Here is a 14,052-nt window from a genome sequence, read left to right as displayed (position 1 = left end):
AGGTCCCCTAGTAAGACAACACTCCTTACCCAGGGGGCCAGACACAGTTCTTGCTTATCCCTGAGTAGTGGGTTTCAGTTCCCTGTCCACCCATGGAATTATTCAAACAAGCCAATCCATCCTCTGTGAGAACCAGGGGGGCACTCCCCCTCTTGATACTACAAAGCCTGGTTGTTCACTCTGTTCCCAAGTGCACCCCACATGTGGATCTGTATGGTGTGCGGTGTCCTGCCTCCCTGGGCTGTGAGAACATGTAATAAATTGCTGTTGTCTCACCTTTCCAGTGTCAGGGGTCATGTGCTGAGCCATCCCTATAACCCCAGGGTGAAGAGGAGACAATCAAAACAGTAGGTAGAGGCAGGTGGGGTGAAAAGCTCATAGAAATCATTCTTTGCAAACACCCCGTGTCTACTCTGACTTGCCCCTCCTCTAGCTGAGAGAAGAGGTAGTGGCTGCTGTGAAGGGGAGCGGGCGGGCAGAGAGGAACGAATGCCTGGATCAAGGGTCCTGGCCGGAAGGATGGTATAGAAGACTCCCTGAACCGAGGGAAAAATCTTCCAACTCAACAGAAAATGTAAAGACCTCTGACTAGACAGAGTTCACACTCTTATGAGAAATGCAATGAAATTAGAAAAAAATTAGAGACAAAAATCTGAAAACAGGATTGCTCACATCCCCAGCTGACCACCCTCCACCTCCAGACCTTGACCTACCCTCAGGCAACAGAAGAGCAGCCAGAACACAAATTGGCCACATCCAAACCCTTGAGCAGAATTTTGGAAGGGACCAGGGGCTAGCCTGTGTCGAGACAATTGGAAGATGTGGACAGAGTGCCCCACATAAAATATATGCAAGATGAAAGTAAACTGTAGAGAATCTAAACATCATCATCTTCATCAGATCAAGAATGGTACAGGGGTTACTCTTAGAACAACAAAGAATCCTTCTTCCTCTGCTGGGAAAGAAAATAAAGAGCTAAAGAGAAGGAAACACACAGAAGCGTGACAGAGGAAGGTCTCTTACTGTAAATTTTCTGCTGCCATGAGTCCAGGTGGAGGAAGATGTCAGGAACCCATGTCCTTCTCAGGGTGAAGGGTCACCACTTCAGTAAGAGGACCCAGGCCTCATGCCAGGAGGTACAGATCACAGCATGAGATTCATCTCTTTCACTGAAACAGCTTCACTGACAGTTTGGAACTCAGATCATCACTCTTTGAAACTCTGTACTAAACCGGGTGAGGTGGGCTCTAAATAAAACGTGTTTACCTCCTGTGCAAGACTGTGCACTTTTTCCATTTATTGTTACACATTCAAGATGCTATAGTGCTGCATCCCACAATATATTTACATTTAGAAAGTAACTTAAATGTCAAAATATTTCTTACGGTGACAATTAGATTAATTTTGAAAGATTTATAGAAGGTAGCATAAAATTTTCCACTATGCACTCAGCAAAGAGAACAATAGTTTAGCTGATGACCTCCCACATGTACTGACTTCTGGCTGCGGCTGCAGCTGCAGCTGTGATTGTTTTTGTTATTGTAGGTACAAGTAGGCCCCATAGTATTTGCGGATTTAACTATTTAATTATTCATTCCTGAGTCTGAGTCCCCTTTTTTCTTCATTGTTACAAGGTAAGTAGGCTTTTTTTTTTTTTTTTAAACTTTCCAGGCCGCCTTGAAGTAACCACTTCTCTGGACCCCCTTGCTCTGTCTTACCAGTTGACCATTTCTGCAGGGAACTGCTGGCATCCCTTCTTCATCTGGGTTCACATCCAAAAGAGGAGCTGGGATACAACAAAAATCATCTGGCTATTGAGAAAAATGAAAGTGCATTTTTATTCAGGCATGTTCTCCCAAGGGCAACTGCATTTAATCATGTGTTACGCATACGAAGTGCACATTCATACAGACTTGTTGAGACACCCACAGATATGACTGCCTATGCACTGATCACTGCATTTGGTCACTTAGCAGCCAGTCCTGGGAGCTCACCACACACCAGGCCCAGTGACAGACACTGGTACGTGTGGAAGATACTGTCAACCACCTGCCCCAAACCCAGTCACGTGTCTTCCTTAATAGGATCCTGATTTTTTTTTTCAGGAACTTTTGTGTACAATGAAAAAATATCAATTTCCCAGGCTCTCTTGCAGCTAAGGATGATTGTATAACATTTCTAGGCAATGAGAGGTAGCTGGAATTCTACCAAGTAAGATTTCTGGGAAACTGAAGTCAGAGAGATAGAGTCAGTTGGTACAAGTTCCAGGAACTGCCAGGAACATGGGCATGGTAGCAGGAGTGGCCCAGCCCCCTTGGCAAGCAAAAGAATGAAGGCCACATGTGAAAGACAAAATAGAAAGATGGAAGGAAGCTGGATCTACGCTAAAGCAAAGATCACTTTCCTCTGAAAGAGAGAAAAAACAAATTCATATTTGTATAACTCATGATTTCTTGGGTTTTCTGTGCCACGCAGTCAAATGTATATGTGTGATATAACATTTTTTTTAAGGACTGTATGCCTATATTTATACAGTTAATTATGAGTTAGTCCCACCTTTAACTGTTTATCAATTATGAAATTGGAAATATATTAGATTGACTATTTTGCTCAATTAAATGTGTTACTGAAGGTAATAATTGATTCACATCTTCTGAATATTAGAAAAAATCTGTTTGAGCACTGAACTTTTGCTCATGATGAAATGGATTGTAGACCTTGTATTATGCATCCAAAGGGTGATTTAATATCTGTGATTTAGTGTATTAAGAGCTCTACCAAAACAAGGGTTAAATATTCTATTCTTCTATGGTTAGAATTTCACTGAAAATTATATTCATTGGATATTTAATTAAATCATAAAATTTTATTTGGGCCCATAGAAATACTCATTTTTTACCTCGCTTGGCCATATTTTCTAAATTTCCATTAAAGACGATGTATTACTTTTATAATAAGGAAAAAACCACATTTTTTGAAAGGAACAAATACTACTGAAAAATCAACATAGGAAAATTGGATCAAGATATCACAATGGGGGGGAGGAGAGAAGATGGCGGAAGAGTAAGACACGGAGATCACCTTCCTTCTCACAGATACAGTAGAAATACATCTACACGTGGAACTGCTCCTACAGAACACCCACTGAACGCTGGCAGAAAACGTCAGACCTCCAAAAAGGCAAGAAACTCCCCCCGTACTTGGGTAGGGCAAAAGAAAAAAGAAATAACAGAGACAAAAGAATAGGGACGGCACCTGCACCAGTGGGAGGGAGCTGTGAAGGAGGAAAGATTTCCACGCACTAGGAAGCCCCTTCGCAGGCAGAGACTGCGGGTGGCAGAGGGGGGGAAGCTTCAGAGCCACGGAGGAGAGCGCAGCCACAGGGGTGCGGAGGGCAAAGCGGAGAGACTCCCGCACAGAGGATCGGTGCCAAGCAGCACTCACCAGCCCGAGAGGCTTGTCTGCTCACCCGCCGGGGCGGGCGGGGCTGGGAGCTGAGGCTCGGGCTTCGGTCGGATCGCAGGGAGAGGACTGGGGTTGGCAGCGTGAACACAGCCTGAAGGGGTTAGTGCACCACAGCTAGCCGGGAGGGAGTCCGGGAAAAAGTCTGCAGCTGCCGAAAAGGCAAGAGACTTTTTCTTCCCTCTTTGTTTCCTGGTGCGCGAGGAGAGGGGATTCAGAGCGCCGCCTAAACGAACTCCAGAGACTGGCGCGAGCCGCGGCTATCAGCGCAGACCCCAGAGACGGGCGTGAGACGCTGGGGCTGCTGCTGCCGCCTCCAAAAAGCCTGTGTGCGAGCACAGGTCACTCTCCACACAGCCCCTCCCGGGAGCCTGTGCAGCCCGCCACTGCCAGCGTCCCGTGAGCCAGGGACAACTTCCCCGGGAGAACACACGGCGCGCCTCAGGCTGCTGCAACATCACGATGCCTCTGACGCCGCAGGCTCGCCCCGCCTCCTCCGTACCGCTCCCTCCCCCGGCCTCAGTGAGCCAGAGCCCCCGAAGCAGCTGCTCCTTTAACCCCGTTCTGTCTGGGCGGGGAACAGACGCCCTCAGGCGACCTACACGCAGAGGCGGGTCCAAATCCAAAGCTGAACCCCGGGAGCTGTGCGAACAGGGAAGAGAAGGGGAAATCTCTCCCAGCAGCCTCAGGGGCAGCGGATTAAAGCTCCACAAACAACTTGATGTGCCTGCATCTGCTGAACACCTGAATAGACAACGAATCATCCCAAATTCAGGAGGGGGACTCTGGGAGCAGGAGATATTAATTTTTCCCCTTTTCCTTTTTTTTGTGAGTGTATATGTATATGCTTCTGGGTGAGATTTTGTCTGTATAGCTTTGCTTTACAACAGCTTTATTTTACTTCACTATATTATAGCCTCTTTCTTTCTTTCTTTCTATTTTTTCTCCCTTTTACTCTGAGCTGTGTGGACGAAAGGCTCTTGGTGCTCCAGCCAGGCATCAGGGCCGTGCCTCTGAGGTGGGAGAGCCAACTTCAGAACACTGGTCCACAAGAGACCTCCCAGCTCCACGTAATACCAAACGGCAAAAATCTCCCAGAGATCTCCATCTCAACATCAAGACCCAGCTTCACTCAACGACCAGCAAGCTACAGTGCTGGACACCCTATGCCAAACAACTAGCTAGACAGGAACACAACCCCATCCATTGGCAGAGAGGCTGCCTAAAATCATAATAAGGCCACAGACACACCAAAATACACCACCAGACGTGGACGTGCCCACCAGAAAGACAAGATCTAGCCTCATCCACCAGAACTCAGGCACTAGTTCCCTCCACCAGGAAGCCTACACAACCCACTGAACCAACCTTAGCCACTGGGGACAGATACCAAAAACAACGGGAACTACGAACCTGCAACCTGTGAAAAGGAGACCCCAAACACAGTAAGATAAGCAAAATGAGACGACAGAAAAACACACAGCAGATGAAGGAGCAGGGTCAAAACACACCAGACTTAACAAATGAAGAGGAAATAGGTAGTCTACCTGAAAAAGAATTCAGAATAATGATAGTAAGGATGATCCAAAATCTTGGAAATAGAATAGACAAAATGCAAGAAACATTTAACAAGGATGTAGAAGAACTAAAGAGGAACCAAGCAATGATGAAAAACACAATAAATGAAATTAAAAATAGTCTAGATGGGATCAATAGCAGAATAACTGAGGCAGAAAAAAGGATAAGTGACCTGGAAGATAAAATGGTGGAAATAACTACCGCAGACCAGGATAAAGAAAAAAGAATGAAATGAACTGAGGACAGTCTCAGAGACCTCTGGGACAACATTAAACGCACCAACATTCGAATTATAGGGGTCCCAGAAGAAGAAGAGAAAAAGAAAGGGACTGAGAAAATATTTGAAGAGATTATAGTTGAAAACTTCCCTAATATGGGAAAGGAAATAGTTAATCAAGTCCTGGAAGCACAGAGAGTCCCATACAGGATAAACCCAAGGAGAAACACGCCAAGACACATATTAATCAAACTGTCAAAAATTAAATATAAGGAAAACATATTAAAGGCAGCAAGGGAAAAACAACAAATAACACACAAAGGAATCCCCATAAGGCTAACATCTGATCTTTCAGCAGAAACTCTGCAAGCCAGAAGGGAGTGGCAGGATATACTTAAAGTCATGAAGGAGAAAAACCTACAACCAAGATTACTCTACCCAGCAAGGATCTCATTCAGATGTGATGGAGAAATTAAAACCTTTACAGACAAGCAAAAGCTGAGAGAGTTCAGCACCACCAAACCAGCTTTACAACAAATGCTAAAGGAAATTCTCTAGGCAAGAAACACAAGAGAAGGAAAACACCTACAATAACAAACCCAAAACATTTAAGAAAATGGGAATAGGAACATACATATCGATAATTACCTTGAATGTAAATGGATTAAATACTCCCACCAAAAGACACAGGCTGGCTGAATGGATACAAAAACAAGACCCATATATATGCTGTCTACAAGAGACCCACTTCAGACCTAGAGACACATATAGACTGAAAGTGAGGGGATGGAAAAAGATATTCCATGCAAATGGAAATCAAAAGAAAGCTGGAGTAGCAATTCTCATATCAGACAAAATAGACTTTAAAATAAAGACTATTACAAGAGACAAAGAAAGACACTATATAATGATCAAGGGATCGATCCAAGAGGAAGGTATAACAATTGTAAATATTTATGCACCCAACATAGGAGCACCTCAATACATAAGGCAAATACTAACAGCCATAAAAGGGGAAATCGACAGCAACACAATCATAGTAGGGGACTTTAACACCCCACTTTCACCAATGGACAGATCATCCAAAATGAAAATAAATAAGGAAACACAAGCTTTAAATGATACATTAAACAAGATGGACTTAATTGATACTTATAGGACATTCCATCCAAAAACAACAGAATACACATTTTTCTCAAGTGCTCATGGAACATTCTCCAGGATAGATCATATCTTGGGTCACAAATCAAGCCTTGGTAAATTTAAGAAAATTGAAATCGTATCAAGTATCTTTTCCAACCACAACGCTATGAGACTAGATATCAATTACAGGAAAAGATCTGTAAAAAATACAAACACATGGAGGCTACACAATACACTACTTAATAACGTAGTGATCACTGAAGAAATCAAAGGGGAAATCAAAAAATACCTAGAAACAAATGACAATGGAGACACGACGACCCAAAACCTATGGGACGCAGCAAAAGCAGTGCTAAGAGGGAAGTTTATAGCAATACAAGCCTACCTCAAGAAACAGGAAACATCTCGAATAAACAACCTAACCTTGCACCTAAAGCAATTAGAGAAAGAAGAACAAAAAAATCCCAAAGCCAGCAGAAGGAAAGAAATTATAAAGATCAGGTCAGAAATAAATGAAAAAGAAATGAAGGAAACAATAGCAAAAATCAATGAAACTAAAAGCTGGTCCTTTGAGAAGATAAACAAAATTGATAAACCATTAGCCAGACTCATCAAGAGAAAAAGGGAGAAGACTCAAATCAATAGAATTAGAAATGAAAAAGGAGAAGTAACCACTGACACTGCAGAAATACAAAAGATCATGAGAGATTACTACAAGCAACTCTATGCCAATAAAATGGACAACCTGGAAGAAATGGACAGATTCTTAGAAATGCACAAACTGCCGAGACTGAACCAGGAAGAAATAGAAAATATGAACAGACCAATCACAAGCACTGAAATTGAAACTGTGATTAAAAAACCTTCCAACAAACAAAAGCCCAGGACCAGATGGCTTCACAGGTGAATTCTATCAAACATTTAGAGAAGAGCTAACACCTATCCTTCTCAAACTCTTCCAAAATATTGTAGAGGGAGGAACACTCCCAAACTCATTCTACGAGGCCACCATCACCCTGACACCAAAACCAGACAAAGATGTCACAAAGAAAGAAAACTACAGGCCAATATCACTGATGAACATAGATGCAAAAATCCTCAACAAAATACTAGCAAACAGAATCCAACAGCACATTAAAAGGATCATACACCATGATCAAGTGGGGTTTATCCCAGGAATGCAAGGATTCTTCAATATACGCAAATCAATCAATGTGATACACCATATTAACAAATTGAAGGAGAAAAACCATATGATCATCTCAATAGATGCAGAGAAAGCTTTCGACAAAATTCAACACCCATTTATGATAAAAGCCCTGCAGAAAGTAGGCATAGAGGGAACTTTCCTCAACATAATAAAGGCCATATATGACAAACCCACAGCCAACATTGTCCTCAATGGTGAAAAACTGAAACCATTTCCACTAAGATCAGGAACAAGACAAGGTTGCCCACTCTCACCACTATTATTCAACATAGTTTTGGAAGTGTTAGCCACAGCAATCAGAGAAGACAAAGAAATAAAAGGAATCCAAATCGGAAAAGAAGAAGTAAAGCTGTCACTATTTGCAGATGACATGATACTATACATAGAGAATCCTAAAGATGCTACCAGAAAACTCCTAGAGCTAATCAATGAATTTGGTAAAGTAGCAGGATACAAAATTAATGCACAGAAATCTCTTGCATTTCTATACACTAATGACGAAAAATCTGAAAGTGAAATTAAGAAAACACTCCCATTTACCATTGCAACAAAAAGAATAAAATATCTAGGAATAAACCTACCTAAGGAGACAAAAGACCTGTATGCAGAAAATTATAAGACACTGATGAAAGAAATTAAAGATGATACAAATAGGGGCTTCCCCTGGTGGCGCAGTGGTTGAGAATCTGCCTGCTAATGCAGGGGACACGGGTTCGAGCCCTGGTCTGGGAAGATCCCACATGCCACGGAGCAGCTGGGCCCGTGAGCCACAATTGCTGAGCCTGCGCGTCTGGAGCCTGTGCCCCGCAACGGGAGGGGCCGCGATGGAGAAAGGCCCGCGCACCGCGATGAAGAGCGGTCCCCGCACCGCGATGAAGAGTGGCCCCCGCTTGCCGCAACTGGAGAAAGCCCTCGCACGAACCGAAGACCCAATACAGACAAAAATAAATAAATAAATAAATTTAAAAAAAAAAAAAAAAAAAAGATGATACAAATAGATGGAGAGATATACCATGTTCCTGGATTGGAAGAATCAACATTGTGAAAATGACTCTACTACCCAAAGCAATCTACAGATTCAATGCAATCCCTATCAAACTACCACTGGCATTTTTCACAGAACTAGAACAAAAAATTTCACAATTTGTATGGAAACACAAAAGACCCCGAATAGCCAAAGCAATCTTGAGAACGAAAAATGGAGCTGGGGGAATCAGGCTCCCTGACTTCAGACTATATTACAAAGCTTCAGTAATCAAGACAGTTTGGTACTGGCACAAAAACAGAAATATAGATCAATGGAACAGGATAGAAAGCCCAGAGATAAACCCACACACATATGGTCACCTTATCTTTGATAAAGGAGGCAAGCATATACAGTGGAGAAAAGACAGCCTCTTCAATAAATGGTGCTGGGAAAATTGGACAGGTACATGTAAAAGTATGAAATTAGAACACTCCCTGACACCATGCACAAAAATAAACTCAAAATGGATTAAAGACCTAAGTGTAAGGGCAGACACTATCAAACTCATAGAGGAAAACATAGGCAGAACACTCTATGACATACATCACAGCAAGATTCTTTTTGACCCAGCTCCCAGAGAAATGGAAATAAGAACACAAATAAACAAATGGGACCTAATGAAACTTAAAAGCTTTTGCACAGCAAAGTAAACCATAAACAAGACCAAAAGACAACCATCAGAATGGGAGAAAATATTTGCAAATGAAGCAACCGACAAAGGATTAATCTCCAAGATTTACAAGCAGCTCATGCAGCTCAATAACAAAAAAACGAACAACCCAATCCAAAAATGGGCAGAAGACCTAAATAGACATTTCTCCAAAGAAGATATACAGATGGCCTACAGACACATGAAAGAATGCTCAACATCATGAATCATTAGAGAAATGCAAATCAAAACTACAATGAGATATCATCTCACACCGGTCAGAATGGCCATCATCAAAAAATCTAGAAACAATAAATGCTGGAGAGGGTGTGGAGGAAAGGGAACACTCTTGCACTGTTGGTAGGAATGTAAATTGATACAGCCACTATGGAGAACAGTATGGAGTTTCCTTAAAAAACTACAAATAGAATTACCATACGACCCAGCAATCCCACTACTGGGCATATACCCTGAGAAAACCATAGGTCAAAAAGAGTCATGTACCAAAATGTTCATTGCAGCTCTATTTACAATAGCCAGGACATGGAAGCAACCTAAATGTCCATCGACAGATGAATGGATAAAGAAGATGTGGCACATATATACAATGGAATATTACTCAGCCATAAAAAGAAATGAAATGGAGGTATTTGTAATGAGGTGGATGGAGTTAGAGTGTGTCATACAGAGTGAAGTAAGTCAGAAAGAGAAAAACAAATACAGTATGCTAACACATATATACGAATCTAAGGGAAAAAAAAAAAAAAAAGGCCATGAAGAACCTAGTGGCAAGACGGGAATAAAGACACAGACCTACTAGAGAATGGACTTGAGGATATGGGGAGGGGGTGGGGTGAGATGTGACAGGGTAAGAGAGTGTCATGGACATATATACACTACCAAATGTAAAATAGATAACTAGTGGGAAGCAGCCGCATAGCACAGGGAGATCAGCTCGGTGCTTTGTGACCACCTAGAGGGGTGGGATGGGGAGGGTGGGAGGGAGGGAGATGCAAGAGGGAAGAGAAATGGGAACATATTGCATATGTATAACTGATTCACTTTGTTATAAAGCAGAAGCTAACACACCATTGTAAGGCAATTATACTTCAATAAAGATGTTTAAAAAAAAAAAAAAAAAGATATCACAATGCACATACCACATTCACCTCCCCCTGCAAATCACTCAAAATGTCAAAGAGATACCTTTCTCAAAGAGTAGATCTAGAAACCACTAAACATTTCCATTAGCAGAACATAAATTGTTGGATGCTCCTGGAAGATAAACAGCAAGCAAGAACGGTTTGATAAGGGTAGAGAAAAACTTTGGCCTGAAAAAAGGTATAAGAGAAAAAGGTGTGGAAGGTAAATGCTGATCCAGAAAAAGCACATATCCAGAATGAAAATAAAAACAGCAGGAAGGCATCACCCAATTCAGAAGGCAACAGCTGTTTAGAAGAACAGCAGGCAGCAGCTAAATGTAATTCCAGGATAAAACCCAAGTGTCCCCTTGGTGACAGAGTGACCACCTGCCTTGGGAGTGATAGTGGCTGTCCTAGTATGGGTGCGGTGGTCCCGGATGGGAAGAATGTTGAATTGCACTTTATTGGGGCCTTCTAAAAGGATATAGACAGGAGTATAAAAAGGAAAGTTGGGTTTGCCTGAAAAGGCAACAAACTATGATTCTGCAGGACTCTTGTTACTTTGGCGTTGATACCATATTTATTTCTTAAAGTGAAGTGTGACAGTTGACATTGACACACTTCACCACTCACACAGGCCCAGACTCCTGTTCTGGGGGAGAGTTTTTGGGAGAAAACGGGTCTACATAACTGCATAAGAAATATATGACTACTACCTATACTAATCAATCCGTCAATCTAGTTCTCCATCAATGAATATAAATCAATATCCAAAGATTAAAGTCAATTGGTCAATAGCAATGTAATGATGCCAAAAATAAACAGATGACCCTGAAGGAAAGAGATAATTCAAGGAAAAAAAGAGAACCTTGTAATTTAAGGTTTAATGTAGTACCTTCAGAGTGCTGAGAGGCTACTGCGGCTGAGAAACAAGGACAGGTCACAAAATAAAGGAAAAATCAGGGGAAAGGAGGGGCTTCAGTAAGTTCATAAGAGGACTATTAAAGTTTTAAAAATTAATGAAAGGTAAAAGTGTTAATACAACCAAGGCCAAATTAATGATATAAAAGATGAAGTTGAAGGGACAGCCAAGAATGTAGAACAAACATACACACAAACAAAGCTTGGAAAATATAACAGGACATTTAAGAGATATTGAGATTCAATCCAAACAATGAAACAATCATCTAACAACAATCATCTAACAACAATCATCTAATATCTAGAAGGAGGCAGTGAGAAAATGAAGGGAATAAATACTTGTTTTAAACATTAGAAGAAAATATGCAGAATGAACAAGCTGAAGAATGAAAGACCTCACTTGGTAGTGACCAGGATGAATTTTTTAAAAAAGTAAAACTGTTAAAATTTCAAGGTTCCAACAATAAAAATGAAATTCACAAAGCTTCCACATTTGTATACAAAGGAATGAAGTTGATGTAGATATTGTGCTTCCCCACAGCAATGGTGCATGAGAGAAGATAACGGACAAATATTTTCAAAATTCTGAAGAAAAATGATTTTGAACCTGGGATTCTATCTGCAAAAAATTAAGAAAAGAACTAGGATAATCTACATATCTATTTTTTAAATTATTTATATCTTCATTTGGTGAGTATAGTGGGTCAGATTCATAATTCTAAGATTAATGCAAAATTACCTTATGCAACTTGTAATGTTAAAACTTCATTAAGAAAATGTAATGAAAACTTTATGTAATTGTTCTATTAATGTAGGTAAACGATGACAAAGACAGAAATAAAGAATAGGAGAGAATAAGGAAGGGAGAGAGGGGAAGAGAAAAAGAAGGAGAAGGGAGGAATTGGTATTCATGATGTCAAATTCAAATAGGAAACTTAGAAGTTTAGGTATATTTCTAAGAACCTCCAAGTCTATTTACCTGCAGAAGCAGATGCTGAATTTTTTAGGAAAAAAAAATCTTGTGGAAATGTTTATTAGGACTTACACATTGTAAATATACCATATTTTTAACAGGCTGGCTTTATATGGCTTTTTACATTTTTGACAAAGAACAATGTGAATTTTTAAGCAGCATAATACAATGCCAGGCTTTCCCTGACTTCCAGATGCCCCACTTCTCAGGACAGCACAAGACCTCTACTCCCTGGAATATATGGTCATTCTTTTACCTGCGACCACTCCCCCTGCCTCATTCCCCATTCTCTCTAGAACTGGGGCTTCAGCAGCAAGACTGGGGGGTGTGTGGGAGAAGAGGAAGGCAGACAGGAGGAAGAGCCCCCGGGGCTACTCCCCTTGCCCACCAAGAATGCGGCCCTCTCTCTGCCTTTGCTGGAGTTAAACACCAAACAGTTTACTGCACTTACATGTTACGGAAAAGTAAGACTCTTCATTTCATTTTATACTTAAGCCCTAATGCTAAGTGCCCACCTTATGATTTCCTTCGGGGTCCAAGTGAAAGAAATGGGAGGAGCACTGTCTCTTTGTGACTATAGTGCAAAGTTTTGGGAAACCTAGAGAGGCTAGTTATGCATTTTCTTGAGTAACTGGAGGATTCAGGAGAAGCTATAGACCCATATTTTGCAGTTTGCTAGGGAAGAGGAAAAATCTTAGTCTGAAGTAGTTGGAAACAGAAATGGGGAAAGGATGCATGTAGGCCAAGTTCTTAGGATTCTCTCAAGATGATCTGGGAGATAACTGGAAAATGACCCAGGGAATTTAAACCTGCAGGGTAAACCTTTTCTTTGATAGGCATCTTGTCCAGGACCCATGTGGCTGGAGCCCTAGCCTCAAGCTGCGGGCATCACCTTTACTCAGTTACAGCTTGAGACAATCTCACCTTCCAAGAAGACCCAGGTTTCAACTAGGCTGAAAGTTCAAACAGCGTAGAACTCAAAAGGCTTACCTTGAGTATATCATTATATACAGCAGAGGATTCTAGAACTGTGTTCATTATACTGGCTACAAGCCACATGTGACATTTTAGATTCAAATCAATTACAATTAAATACAATTAAAATTTTAGTTCCTTACTTACACTAGCTACGTTTCAAGTGCTAATGCCACATGTGATGGGGGCTACCATATTGGACAGCACAGAAATAGATCATTTCCATCGCCGTAGAAAGTTCTAAAGGACAGCGCTCTTCTAGGACATTGTAAACACAAATACAAAGCTTAACTTTGTATATGTGAGCTGCCCTGGCAACACCCCACTGTGATTAATGTATCTAAGAGAAGATTTGACTTACAGACAACCTAAACTAACTCAAATTAGAGACTGTCTTCAGTTATGCCAGCTACCCAATATCCTTGAAGTTTTAATTTATGTCATTATTGATATTACAATTAAACAGATGAGAAACCTAAATCAAAGGGATTAACCAACTTGCCCCAGGCAACTTTACCTGTGACTGCAGCAGAATATCAAGTTCCCCTTTTCCTATATATGAATTACCCCGAAGTTCCAAGAATCCTATCCGCATAGAACCTGATATAAGAATTGCACAGAGAATGTATCCAATAATTATCTGTTGCATCAATGATGCAATTATTTCAATGCAACACTGCAATGATGCAATAAATGGATGAATGAGTGAACTGTAAAGCAGAGCTACCAGTAAAACAACCACAGAAATAGGAGGA

General features: G+C 41.2%; 1 protein-coding gene across 8 annotated transcripts in view; it reads right to left on the bottom strand.

Annotated features, from left to right (window-relative positions):
- Window positions 1–14,052, bottom strand: part of ARHGAP28 (Rho GTPase activating protein 28) — a 163,976-nt gene that overhangs the window by 57,573 nt on the left and 92,351 nt on the right. For 6 of the 8 annotated variants that reach the window (XM_007196178.2, XM_057527217.1, XM_007196180.3 and 3 more), the window contains one exon: window positions 1,719–1,811. The exons of the other annotated variants lie outside the window; for them this stretch is intronic. In XM_007196178.2, coding sequence (XP_007196240.2) covers window positions 1,719–1,811 — 93 coding nt within the window. The remainder of the gene's footprint in view (window positions 1–1,718; window positions 1,812–14,052) is intronic. 8 annotated transcript variants of the gene reach the window in all.

The sequence above is a fragment of the Balaenoptera acutorostrata genome, chromosome 13 (assembly GCF_949987535.1).
Source record: "Balaenoptera acutorostrata chromosome 13, mBalAcu1.1, whole genome shotgun sequence".
Lineage (NCBI taxonomy): Eukaryota > Metazoa > Chordata > Mammalia > Artiodactyla > Balaenopteridae > Balaenoptera > Balaenoptera acutorostrata.
The sequence above is the reverse complement of the archived record's forward strand: the minus strand, read 5'-3'. Positions and strand labels throughout refer to the sequence as shown.